The sequence below is a fragment of the Sabethes cyaneus genome, chromosome 3 (assembly GCF_943734655.1).
Source record: "Sabethes cyaneus chromosome 3, idSabCyanKW18_F2, whole genome shotgun sequence".
NCBI classification, from domain to species: Eukaryota; Metazoa; Arthropoda; class Insecta; order Diptera; family Culicidae; genus Sabethes; species Sabethes cyaneus.
Genome location: NC_071355.1, coordinates 249,137,445 through 249,151,863, shown reverse-complemented (window position 1 = coordinate 249,151,863; position 14,419 = coordinate 249,137,445). Strand labels below are relative to the sequence as shown.

At 43.9% G+C, this 14,419-nt stretch overlaps 1 protein-coding gene across 1 annotated transcript; it reads left to right on the top strand.

The window, feature by feature from the left end:
• The first annotated feature begins 798 nt into the window (after window positions 1-798).
• Window positions 799-12,096, top strand: LOC128741048 (fibrillin-1-like). Its single transcript, XM_053836626.1, has 7 exons — window positions 799-890; window positions 949-1,069; window positions 1,142-1,302; window positions 1,367-1,641; window positions 9,264-9,875; window positions 9,926-10,051; window positions 10,106-12,096. The coding sequence occupies exons 1-7, from the start codon at window positions 799-801 to the stop codon at window positions 12,094-12,096; spliced, it is 3,378 nt and encodes a 1,125-aa protein (XP_053692601.1).
• The last annotated feature ends 2,323 nt before the right edge of the window (window positions 12,097-14,419 follow it).

The following is a 14,419-nucleotide window of genomic DNA, read 5'->3' as shown; positions in this document are numbered from 1 at the left end:
TTCAGCAACATAGTTTTCGCCATCTGTAATACAAAATACCGGAATAATACAAGATGACAACTGTTGAACGACATTCGTTGAAGATCTAATAAAAGCTTCAAACCACATCCCCAACTGTATTGCAATGAATCACTTAATAGATTACAGAATCATTCCAAAGTTCAATCAACCTTTCCCCCTTGGTATTTTTGACAGGCTCATTACCCGCGTTGTGCTTGGTGTGTAAGTAAGTTGCACAATTAGGAAGCAGATTCTTTTTCACTCTGACACCCCATCCGTCGACAACTGACTGACATTCTGCGACTTGCTCCCGCGGGGTCATGATAAGTGCGTGTCTGTTTGTTTGCTATACTGATGTTTGTACCCAGTAGGATCCGTACCAGACAGATGGAACAGCACAGCGGCGGCGTAATCTCTCAACATGCGCGGCGTAATCTCAAAAGCAATAAAAATGATTGACCACTTAGCATTGTTTCCCATCGGGTTGGATTTGGCGCGCGCAGGAATTGATTCGTAAGGAATTTCGAAATAGCAGTGAAAGTTGGGTTTTTGATAAGACTCGGATGTGTTCGTTAATTGCCGAAGGTTGCCCCATTAAAAAGTGTTCTAACTCGGTGGGTTTCCTCATTCGAGATGAGATTCTGGAGTGGCGTAGTGTAGTTGCAGTCAGTTCCCGTTCGACGCTCGAGACTGTTCGATGATTTTCCGGCCGGTGTCCGCTGATACTGAGTGCTGTAAACCAAGTGCTTTTGGCTGATGTTAAGTGGTTGTTAAATAGTGCAGCTGGAGCTAGTGGAAATGTGGAGAATTCTGCGTTTTGCAACAATTTTCCTTCTGCCGGTGATCGAAAGGAGCCACGTGTTGGGAAAGTTTTGCTATGAAAATGAAAAGTAGTGGAAGATTATTTCGGTTTTGTTGAAGATTTAGAAAAAAATATTTTGTTTTCAGAATACCCAGATTAGTGCAGAATAAAACAAAGGGAGTTGAGTATGGGGTGTGCACCTACTACTGCATGTTTTCCGAGCACAGTTTCCCAGTAACAGTTCCATCAGAAAAATTGATATGCACTGTGAGTTAAGAAGAGAAAATCAATCCAATTCGTTGACCGGTTCAAATCAATAGTGATTTCTTGAAATTTTAGTTGGAATTCGATGAGCAGCAGAAGCAAGTCTGCTGTGAAGGATACCACCGACACGGAAGTGAATGTTTGCCAAGCTGTAAGCATAAATGCGTTTTTGGCGAATGTACCGCTCCGGAAACGTGTACCTGTTATGCTGGTTATCGGAAAGTTAACGAGTTTCTGTGAATATAAATTGGTTTAGTTGTTTGGTAGAAGTCCAATTAATAAATAGTGATTTTTTTTCAGTTGTGAGCCAATTTGTGATATTCCATGTGAAAATGGTAATTGCGTGGCACCAAATTCATGCATCTGTCGAGAAGGTTTTGTGCCTGATGAGTATGGAAAATGTGTGGAGCAGTGCGAGAAAAGGTGTCTTTTTGGGTGGTGCGAAGAAAATCGGTGTCGATGCTATGAAGGATATCAACTTGATCCGAGTAACGACGAGCGCTGTATTCCGCTTTGTGAACCAGATTGTCAGAACGGAAGCTGTGTGCTGCCAAATGTTTGTCAGTGTGCTGCAGGTAGGATACTTTGCGAGTCCATCTTATAAGAAAAATTTTTTTTTTAGTTAACCTCTGGAATGCGTTAATCTAATAATGTTTGAGTTCACGAATAGAACACACAAGACACAAGATTAGAAACTCTTGCTGTCTGAGGTGATCGTCTTGAATTCAGCCGGTCTTGAACTAGCCTGTTTCCACTAGGTCTAGCTGGATCGCAAATGTAAGGCAAAGGCAAATATTGAGTAGATAACAGAATACACTGGGTTTGAAACGTAATTAGTATTGGTAAATATAGTTTATTTCAAATTCCATTAGAAAATTGGGGAATTGATCGTGCCTCTATTTTCGGTAGCGAAACATTCTTCGCTGTTCGATCGTTTGGTGTTGTCGATCTCCTCAAAGCATTTCTGATTCTGATCAGTTTATTGTTTTTCTAGGATCACGAAACGTCACAGGCGCAGAATTGCGTCCATCCCTTTCAAACACTACGTGTTTATGATCAGATAATAAAGTTTTATCTGAAACATGCGCGATATTGCGATAATATTGTTGAATGAAAGGCAAACTTAACCATCCAAAGTGCGCAATCGCTCATGAAAATGCTGGTTTAGATTGAATCATTTAAGTGTCTTTGACGCACTGATTGCGTGGAATAAAACGAAAAAGTGCGCCAAAACGATTCAATCTAAAGATCTAAAGTAACAGTTTTATGGACGATTGCGTTGATTTCAACGTAAATATCGCAGGGGATTGCGAATTAGTGAACCAACGATTTGCTCAAATGATCATATGAGCGTATTTTTGCTTTATCTCGCAGACGGCTAAGACCATGGTTGGTCTAACTCGCCTGATGAGCTTTTTATCAAATATTCCCAATTATGTCGGTTGAAAATTTATGCACACATTGAATCTGAACTGTTGCATTGCGTATTCAACGAGTCGTTTGAAATGAGGTAAATTTACTGTAAGAATATGGAAAGAATCTTTTATGTTTTCAGTATTCAAAGGTAATGATTACCACAGAGTAAGGAGCTATCGTGGCGTAATTAGTCTCTTTACCGCCTAAAAGCTATTCGAAATGTGGTAAGCACCTTGTTTCGAACGAAAAATTATATCTCTACTGATTAACAAGGAACAAAAGGCAATCTATGCCGTTTTCAAAGCAGCTTTCAATCGTATAGACTATGGCATAAATTAAGGAATATTTCATAACTTGGAGCCTTACAGAATTTTACTCTATGACTGAGTTCGTACCTACGTGATGACAGGAGCCTGCGCGTGGAAACTAAGTTCCAACCGTGCCTCTCAATTTACAATTATCCTTGGTGTGCCCCAAGGTAATAATATAGGACCTTTGTTATTTTTAAATTTATTAATGAGAATGACATAACCTTACTGCTGTGTGCTGTCGTCAATTACAAGCGCTTTTGGATATATTCATGAGCTGGTACCGTAGAAATTCGTTACTCGTGTCCTTAAATGTCGTGTTGGGACTTTTCACCGTATAGTAAATCCTCTTATATTAAATCGACGACTAAGAACTCGCAACAGTAGACTTAGCGATTGAAGAGTAGTGGTGGCGAGCTTGGCGTTTTGTTGGATGCCAAACTCTTCTTCAATCTACATCGTACGAATATTATCGCAAAAGCTACACGTTAACTCGGCTTCATCTACGGCCACTACTATTTGCCAGCATGATTTGGAGTCCTCAACAACTTACGGGGAACTTGCCAGTCTAGCTCGTGCAGAAAACACTTATTTAGTTCATATTACGAAATCTGTCTTGGCGTAATCAGAGGAATCTATCCCCGTACCCCGATCGCTGTCACCTTCTTGGACTTGAAACTCTTAAGCAATACCGACTACAGAGTTGAAAAATAAGGAAAGACAGTTCAGTTTAGTTTTCGCTGCAGTTGTGCCAGATTAATCGAGCCCATTGGGTACTCGTGTTGTACACTTACACTTGATACTCTCCATTAAAATTGGCCGATATGGTAAGGCCAAAAAGCACCAACCGGCAAACACGTCATTATGGTATCCGCTGGATGGTCTTTTGTGGGGAGTCATTCGAAATTCGAGTTCCCTCTTTTTAACAAAGGTCCTTTAGGAATTAAATGTTCTTGAAGTTAGTAAAGATACTTGGCCCTTCCGAACCGAATCAAAGGTCCTTCAGGACACAGAACATTCAGATCCACTTAGGTTTTCTGTTCCGAGTCATTCAGCTGGTTATGCATTCTTGGACTTTGAAACCACAGACGTTAATTGATTTGCGGTCTTAACGTCTCGAAAAAAGCATCCGAGTATACATCCAGAGCCGCTGCAGCTTTATTATAATATTTCTGGACATACATACTTGGTTTATTTTAATGACCGACAATCCATATTAGCCGATCCTAGCACACACTCAACGAGTGAGTGGTCTACCTCGAAGGTTCGGGTTACATGTCAGGGCCCACTGTAACCGCCGGCGCCTGATCAGCTTCACAATGTCATCATATTTATATACCTCGTACAATTCGTGGTTCATGCGTCTACGCCATTCTCCATTTTCCATCTTGCCGCCATGTATTGACAGCAAAATTTTCCATTCAAATACACCAAGTTCACGCCGATCTGTTTCTCTCAACGTCCATGACTCATGGCCGTACAGGGCCACCGGCAATATTAATATTTTGAACATAGCTAATTTTGTACGCGTCCGCAAACTTCGTGACCTTAGTGATGGAGTGCGTTGAAAGCCCTATTTGCAGCAGCAATACGTCTGTTCACATCTCGAGTGACGTCGTCGTCGCATGTTACCAGAGTTCCCACATATGTGAATTCGTCGACAACCTCGTACTGTTCCCCATCTATTCCCCACCTCAGAGCCAACATCGTTCAGACTTCCACGCGTTTTGGTAGTGATTCTCTTTTGAAAGGCACAAATGCCTCTACAATAGCTCTACGATCAATACCAACAATGTCGATGTCATCCGCAAAGCCTAGGAGCATGGGCGATTTAGTGACGATGGTTCCATTCCTTTGCACGCCGGCTCTTCGTATCGCCTGTTCAGGCGCTAATTAAGCAGTAGGTTAGAGAGCGCATCGCCTGGTTTCAATCCGTCCAGCGTCACGAATGCATCTGATATTTCACCAGCTATTCTGAAGCTTAATTTTGATTTGTCTAGCGTTGTACGACACAGTTTTATTAGCTTGGTCGAAAAACCGTGCTCGAGCATTATCTGTCATAATTCATTTCTTTTCACTGAATCGTACGCTGCCTTAAAATCCACAACGATCTGATATCGGTCTCAATCTGTTGAACAGAATACGGGAAAGTACCTTATAGACGGAATTTAGAAGTGTTATGCACCGATAATTACTACAACTCGTGTCCCTTCTTATAAATCGGGGAAATGAGATCATCAAGCCAGTTTGAAGGCATTTCTTCTTCCAACCAGATTTTTTCGATCGTGGCATAGATTGCTTTGTGCAGTTGCTCACTGTTCACTTTCAGAAGTTCGGCCGGAATTCCGTCCTTACCAGCAGCCTTTCTGTTTTTAAGCTCTTTTATCACTTTTTTAACTTCAACTAGCGTGGGTGGCTCCACCGCTTGACCATCTTCCTCAATTCGTAGGAATTCTGTGTCTGACGCTTTCTTCATTACCTGTATCATTTAGAAGCTTAGTGCCCTTTCCACATGGCAGCCATCTAGCCTCGCCAGTTAACAGGTTTCCATCGTTGTCGTTGCACATCACTGGCACCGGGATGCTCTTATTTGCCGTACTGTTGACTATTTTATAAAAACGCCTCTCGTCGTTCCTGGCAAAACAACCTTCCGTCTCTCTGAGCACCTGCTCCTGGTACTCACACTTACGACGCCGATGGGTTCTTTTCTCTGCTGCTCGTAGCTCTTAGCCTGCCTTCTTGGTCGAATTGTTCCGCTACCCAGTACCTCAGTGGTTGTGTGTGCTTTTTAACACATCATGGACCCGCTGCCACCTCGCATCCAAAGTGTCTTCACTCATTTGTTGTTCAATTCTCTCATCAAGCTTCTGGGCATATTCTGTGGCCACGCCCTGAGCCGATAGTCGCTGGATGTTCGGCCGCATAGTTCTTTGTCTTCTGGAACTTATTACGCTTGATAGCCTGGCGCGAATCTTACATACCACTAGGTAATGATCAGAGTGTCGGCCATCAATCAAGACATGATCGATCTGGGAGCATGTTTCACCAGTCGAGTGTCTCCAGGTGGGCTTTCGAATATTTCGGCGTGCAAAGTAGGTGCTAAAAATTGCCATACCTTTGACTGCAGCGAATTTTATCAACCTCAGACCGTTATTATTGGTTGTCGAGTGAAGACTTTTTTTCCAATGATTGGGCGGAAAAACTCTTCACTACCTACCTGTGCATTCGTATCCCCGGTGATGATTTTGACGTCTTGTTTTTGGCACTCTCCGTATGTTTTAACAAGAGATTCATAGGGATTCTTTCATATCATCGGGGCTGTCGTTCATTAGATCGTACGTGCTGATCAAGCTATAGTTGAAGTACTTGCCCTTAATCCTCAACAGACACGGTCACTCACCGGCTTCCAGTGAATGACTTGTTTTTTCCATACCATAAAAACCAAGGCCTGCCTCTGCTCTCGAGGCTTCAGCTCTCGGGCCAGTTGCGCGAAGTTCCCGTTCTTCTGAGCCTCACCTGCTTACCTCTTGGAGGCCAGCTCGTGCAGGATCCATCAAGGTTCTGATGTTCCAAGTACCAAATTTCCAATCAGAGTCCATTCTCATTAAACATTGCCGTGTCTTATGCCGATTGTCCAATCCTGTTTTTCTAATTTCATTTTTCTGGGTTGGTTGTTGGTTATTCCAGGACTACGCTACCTAGCCTCGCAGACGGGGCTGCTTCTTAGGTGCAGCTGGCGAGACACAGGATTTTGAAACTCCGCCGCCCCTCTGGAGTACAGACTCAGTACAGACTCCTGGAGAACAAACGTACCGATGGGCTAAGGCGCTAATGGCGCCGCATACTTGTCTTCAAGAAGCCATGAGGGGAGACTTGTAGAGCCCACTACGCATCTCCCGGCCATAACGAGCTCCTGCCGCTTGTCCGGGGGTGCTTATTCAGTATATTCGCACCTAACCTCCATATCTGGAGGCTGTTTCTATCCGCAACCTGCGACCCGTGCGGTGCATTGCAAAATTCATATTAAATAATGTGAGGATCATAATGAACCCAACCCTGTGAGAATCACTACAACATTCACACTGATCTATGAAAGAATTACTACGTCGCCCGCAAATTTTGAACATATTTCAGTTTTATTCGCGTACACCAGGCACAGATTAAAAGTGCTTTTAATCTACCGAAATATCCTCTTTGGGTGCAACCGAGCAACTTTGGCAGTTAGCGGTGACCTCAAGGAAGTAATCTCAGGCCTGTTTTATTATACTATCTGGATGCAGCTACTACTTTATGCGTACGACCTTAAACTGTTTCTTGTGATTCGATCCATAGCAGACTGTATTGAATCGCTACGATATCTGGATAGTCTGTTTGAATGGGGCTTCTAAAATCAGCTGTCCTGAGTATACCCAAATGAGATGTGATCTCTTTTACAGGCAGAAAATAATCGATTCTATGGGACTGCACCATATTGCTCTCAAGAGTATCAATTTTTAAGGATCTTGCAGTATCCCAAGGACTCTCGCATATCCTTCATTGTGCGTAAAAAACATATGGAAAATTTCCCGTAAATTCTCACCAACAGCCCGGATGTCCTTGGCTAAGCAGCATCGCTATTAGCCTCTGGGTCGGCCTCTTGTACTTTGTCCTTACTGACTCCAGTCAAGAGCTCCTCGCAGATCTCGTAAGCTACTTACTTCAAGGTGTGTTTGATTCACTTCCACCTAGGCCCTCGAATATCCATTGCTATCGGCCGTTGATGTAATCGATGATGGATTTCAGGTCACCAGGCATGAATGACATATCCCAGGCAGCCGTACTAATAAGTACAGTAATATGGACTTAATGTTTGAGTTGAAAACTCGGATGTTGGTATGTAGAATGATCTGGTTTGAGCGCCAAATATTTCGCAGAGGCGAAATTTTACAAAGGCGCCCCTGGGCTTTCATGTGACTGTATCAGTTTTTGTCAGTTGGTACCACCATCGGACGTTGTCTCACACAGCACCGAACACCATCCATCGTCAGCTTCCCGGAAAAGCCGTTTTCGTCCATAATTTTCCATAGCTCTTCACGGTCAATAGTCGTAGGCGGCCTTAAAATCTATGAATAGATGGTGCGTAGGAACTTGGTATTCGCGACAGTTTTGGAGGATCTGTCGCAGCACAAAGATTTGTCGATCGCCCGTCTACAAAACCAGCTTGATAACTTCCCACGAATTTACTTGCTAGCGGAAATTGACGGCAAAAGATGATCTGAGAAAGCATTTTATAGGCGGCGTTGAGAATGGTGATCGCTCAATAGTTCTCACATTCCAACTTGTCCCCCTTCTTGTATATTAGGCATGTTACTCCCTCCTTCTACTCCTCCGGTAGCTGTTCTGTTTCCCAGATCCTGACTATCATACGGGGCAAACAGGTAGCCAGCCTAGCCGGGCCCATCTTGATAAGCTTCGCTGCGATGCCGTCCTTGCCAGCTGCTTTGTTGTTCTTGAGCTGCTAGACGGCTCGATCACTTCACCTATCCTGGGGGTCGGCATATCACCATCATCCGCCGTACTGATGTAGTTATTCTCCTTGCTCTCTTGGTACTCCGTCTCCGCGCTATTCAGGTGTTCATTATAGTGCTGCTTCCCTCTATCGATCAGCTCACGTTCATCCAACAAAATCCCTCCGTTTTTATCTCGACATGCTAATGTTGAAGAAACGACCTCTAACCCTTAACTTGCACAACCGGCAGTCGATTGGCCACCACCCAATCACAATCACGTAGACTCCTTCCAGCATACCTCCTGCAGCGCTACAATGTCGAACTTGCGGGCCCTCAATAAATCGGAAAGAATGCGGGAACTTCTCAGAAAATTGAGAAACTTGCAGTTCCATGTTCCAAGCTTCCAATCGTTAGTCCTTTTTCGTTGCCTTGGTCTATGCCGATTGTTCCGGTCCCTATTTACATTATTTGCTGACTGTATAGTATGTTTTACAGATGACTTAAAGGGCCTGCACCAACCCCCTGTGTCGCCGGAGGACCATCGTGACAGTACTGTTTAGCGTCCCACACTGACACTAGGACGATGATTCCCCATTCCCTGTCAGCATACGACCTTAGTTTCCGCCCGATCTCCGTCCGCTAAGGTTGGTCGTATACCTGCTGGAACCATGAGGAAGTAGAGATAGGAGTTGCTGGATAAGAGGCTAAGAACCACTATGGGATTTGTTTCACGCATTATCCAGTCGTTTACCTCAACCTATTGTTTCGCTAGTGCGCTAGTTTTTGTGAGGATTGTGAGACCTGCTGCCTGGGAGTTCTCGGAGGGGTCATCTAACTTCCTCTGCTAATTGTTTCGGTAAATAAAACAATTAATTCAACGAACAATGGACTGTTATGCTAATATTTAAAAATTACTAGAAATTAATAGACCATAAATTCACTTTACATCGACGTTTAAATGCAAATATTTGTTTTAATTTTCAGGTTACACCTTATCACGAACTGAACAGTACGTTTGCAAACCTGTCTGCAACGGATCATGTCACAATTGCATTGCTCCCGATGTTTGCCAGTGTGAGGAAGGCTACAAGTTTAATTCCAAGCATGAATGTATCCCCCTATGCGACCGCACCAACTGCACCAACGGCAACTGTATAGGCCCGGAAATGTGCCAGTGCCACGAAGGATTTCAGTTCAGCGGAGATGACGCAGTCGGATGTGTACCAGTTTGCGAGAGCGGATGCCCAAACGGACGGTGCCTGGCTCCAGAGGTTTGCGTGTGTGATCATTCGTATCGCATGGGACCACGTGGTGCTTGTGAACCCTTCTGTCCCGATGGCTGTCCAAATGGAGTCTGCACGGCGCCGGGGGTTTGCCAATGTACGGCAGGATACAAAAGGAACGATTACCATGGAACATGTGAACCGTACTGTAGCAAACCGTGTGAAAATGGAGTTTGCAGTGGTCCAGATAGATGCACTTGCATTCAGGGTTACCAACTGGATCGAATGGATCTTGCGAAATGCGTTCCCAAGTGCAGTAGGCCGTGTGTTCATGGAAGGTGTGTTGCTCCTGGCGTTTGCGAGTGCAACAAAGGTGGGTGTGGACTAATACTAGTGTCATTGTTACAAGTCGTTTTGTTTTAGGATACTCAAAATTAGAGAGCAGTCCAAACGTGTGTGAAGCTAAGTGTAGTAGTGGATGCTTAAATGGGCAATGCGTGGGTCCAGAACGTTGCGAGTGTCTACCAGGATATTTCGCGACGGCCAGTGGTGAGTTTTCATCAGAATTCAAACAGTAGGTAATATCAATTGTTTCTTTTACAGCTACAAGCTCTAAAAAGTCCGTTTGTACACCGTACTGTCAGAACAAGTGCGTCAACGCCTACTGCATCAAGCCGAACGTGTGTCAGTGCATTTCCGGTTATCGATTCGTGGACAACAGCAGCACCACATGTGAGCCAATTTGCGATGAAAGTTGGGTAGATTGTAGAAATGGTCGCTGCATTCAACCGAATATTTGCGAGTGTGATGAGGGTTTTTCGCTGTCCATTCGAGATGGCAGAATGGTTTGCGAATTGGAACCATGCAAAAAACTTTGTGTGAATGGTTACTGTATGGGCGATGGATTGTGTGTGTGCTTCGAAGGATACGTTCGTTCGTCCAGATTTGATTACGTTTGTGAGCCGTTTTGTGAGGCTGGGTGTGGTGAGAACGGGGTCTGTATTGCTCCGGATGTATGTATTTGCAAAGAAGGGTTTGCTCTTTTGGGTAATGGCTTTTGTGAACCATTTTGCAATAGAAGTGTTGTGGATTGTTCGAAAGGAGCATGTTTAGGAAGTAATCTTTGCCAATGCTCTGAGGGTTATTATTCGAGAAAAGGTCATACTGGAGTTGTGGAATGCGTACCAATCTGCATCACTGGTTGCATAAATGGAAACTGTGTTGCACCTGGTGTTTGCGAATGTGAAAATGGATTTCACCTTGACGTTGAGCTGGGGAGCTGCAAAGCGGTTTGCAATCCTCCATGTGGTCACGGCGATTGTATAGAGCCAAACCACTGTAAGTGTCACAATGGATTCGTTGCAGATATTAAAACACACGCTTGTGTGCCTCATTGTGACACGCAGATTGTAGATTGTAGCAACGGAATCTGCGAAGGAAACAATTTTTGCCGTTGCCACGATGGCTTCTATTCTGGTTTAAGTAACGGGGTGTTACGATGTCTTCCACTTCCGGAAATATCTGAACCATGCCCAGCAGTTGTTTGTCCAGCAGAACCAGTGGAACCCGTTAGTCAGACATGTATAGATGCAGAAACGACCACAACGGTGGCACCTCATTTATGCGAATGCCCAACAGACGCACCTTGTCCTCAAGTTACTTGTCCCACATCACCTGCTCCAGAATGTACGCAAAACATGGTTAGTTTCGAGAACACGGTTTGTGATGAAAACTACGTCGACTGCAGTCAGGGAACTTGTCTGGGAAACAATATTTGTGAATGCTATCCTGGGTATAGGAAGGCCGTTGATGAACAGGAAGTTGTTTACTGTGAACCTGTGTGCGAGATTCCTTGTACGAATGGAGTTTGCGTGGGTCCGAACTTGTGTGAGTGTAACGCCGGGTACACTGATGTTGGATTTGGGTTTTGTCATCCCAAGTGCGACGAACCGTGTATTAACGGATACTGTGTTGGACCTAATGTTTGTCGCTGCTGGCCAGGATATGCGGAAGAGTGGGATGGAATTTGTCGAAAGGCATGTGTGCCAATTTGTGTGGATGGAATTTGTGTGCATGGAAAGTGTGTTTGTGCAAAAGGGTGGGAATTGACTGATGGTAATGTTTGCTTTGAGACCAGAGAAGAGGAGATGGTTATTGAAGATAATTCTGAGCTTGTACGAGTTTTGGGAGGTCAATTCGAGTGCGATGATGGGTTCGAGTATTCAGAAGAGCAGAAGAAATGCTTTCCCGTTTGTAAGCGGTGTGCAAATGGTGACTGTGTGGCTCCGAACGTGTGCGAATGTCACGCAGGATTCGTTCGAATATATATTGATGGGTTAGGATCCTGTCAGCTGGATGAGTCGTCCACGGATCTGGGTCCGTCGGAGGAAGAGCTGGTCGAACTGGAATCCGTCGAAGAAGTGGCAGTGCAGTCGCAGAAACCTTTCCGATTATTTTCAATGTTCGATCGATCTCATCTTTTCCTAGCCCTGCTAGCTTTTTCGGTTGCATTGATTATAATGCTCATATCCTATTGGACATGTACCTACTTGAAGAAAGAAGATCCAATACCTGTCGAAACTAGGATTGATTAGTTGCTATCATTGAGATGTCGAATTTTCCCAGCGAAGTTTTGTTTAATTTGGAACAAATAAGACTGTTTTAAGCTTCTCATTTGTTCGATGCACTAGTTTTATTTATTTGAATTTAGTTGTTGACATAATGGAAATAAAAATGCATTTAGGTTTAAATACTGAAGAGTAGATCTGTCTTTTATTATTGATATTAATAACGATTTGATGACCGAAAACGATAGGGTTGTATTAGTTATGTAGACAATGGACAATAAAAGAAAGCTCTAAAACGGTTCTTGGATACACAGAGGATTGTTGTATGTCTACCCAGCATCACTATCGTCCATCGTCTCCCTATCGATTTCCCATAAACGCAATCTGCTTTGCATGACTCGGTTGCTGGCGTCCTTAGTTAGCTAATCTTTACGAAAAAATCAGAGGAGTTGTGTACAAGACACGACCGCATATGTAGGTGACGCAGGACTACGTAAAGTCTCTTTGTAGTGATAGTAGCATGTATCCATGCATGTAATCATTCGATTCTTCATGTATACATACGATACTATATGCAGCATATATACCTGCCACAGGCGTTGTACGTAACATTTATCATCAACCGACGTCTGATGGAAACCATCGAATCTAATAATCTTCTTGATCCGCGCCAATATGCCTTCCGACGTGGTAGAGGCCTAGACCTATATCTAGCAGACTTTGAAGCCAACAATGAAAGTGTCTTCTCCAAAAAACAACACAGTAATTTAGTGGTCCTCGATATAAATAAAGCGTACGATAAAATCTTCTACAAAGCAATTGTTAAACAACTGGAACACTGTGGCTTCACGGGCCGTTTAATGAATTATGTGCGAGACTTCCTCAAGGATAGGTGCTTCCGGGTTGCAATCGAAGGTATGCTTTCTGATCAAAAGCAGCAAATTAATGGGGTCCCACAAGGCTCTATACTAGCAGTATCTCTATTTCTGGTTGGTATGAACGGTATCTTCAATAAAATTCCGAGAGCTTCCAAAATCTTTGTTTACGCGGACGATATTGTTCTTTTGGTGTCCGGACGGAACCTGAAAGCCGTTAGGAAACCCATGCAAAAAGCAGTGCTAACTGAAAAATCTAAGCATCTCTATATCTGCAGGAAAAGAAAACACGCAAAAGTTTGCATAATTCGCATTAACGAGAGCATAATCCCAACAGTCACAAGTATCACTATCTTGGGAATTATTATCAATGGGAATTTTAGTTTCACTCAACACGCCAGAGAGATCAGGAATAAATGTACAAACAGTCTAAATTTACTCCGCGTTCTTGGAAACCGCTTACCCAGCGGATCTAGGAAAACTCTTCTATACATAGCGAATGCTACCATAATCATCCCCATAATTTTTCACGGATGGGGTCTGGTCAGTGGAGGTGGAAATTTGGTAAAGGAGCGAATGGAATCGATCTACAACAGCGTTCTTCGCATAACAACAGGAACATTCCGAACTAGCCCAATCATGTCCCGCTGTGCTGAATCAGGTGAGCTACCTTTTGAACTTCTGGCATGCCTTAAACTAATTTCCAAATCGTCCAAACTGGAAGAGAAAAAAATGCATCGTTCGAAAAATTCACAGAGCTGACTCTCCCTCCGGTAGAACCTTTTCCTCTACCCACAAAAAAGTACTGGCACTCATCAGATACTCCAATAGACCTGTCTATCAAAAGTAAATTCAAAGTAGGTGACCTCCCAAACAAAGCCAGATCCCTTGAGATCCCTACGGTTCTTTGGATAGTGCCGGTCAGGTCGGCATCGAAATAGTTCACGAATTCATTGAAAAATGCACTACCTACCGGTTGCTCCATTTTTTCCGCTGAGGCCAAAGCAATTTGTGCGGCTTTAGAGTCCGTTTGCATTGGGGACAAGGCGGTCTTATTCACGGATTCCGCCAGCTGCGTTTCGGCTGCCCTCGCTTTTGATACAAACCACCCTTGGATCCGAAAAGCACAAATCGAGCTGGACAAGAAAAGGTTACTCTCTGCTGGATTCCAGGACACACCGGCATTCTCGGGAACGAGAAGGCTGATATTTTGGCGAACAGGGGAAGAACATCACCGATCGAACACGAAACAGTTGCAGCTATCGACCGGATCGCTTGTCTAATCCAATCTAATCTCACACTAACGCAGCCAATTCTTGAAGGCATCCTGTAAAATGACGATTACTTGAATCAATCATTTTTCTTGTCAACGGCCAGGTCAACTGCGCAGCATGTACCGCAGATTCCACCGCATGTACCGAAAATTCCAAGGAATCAAATGGAACCGGAAAAAATACCTAATTCCATGGAACTCC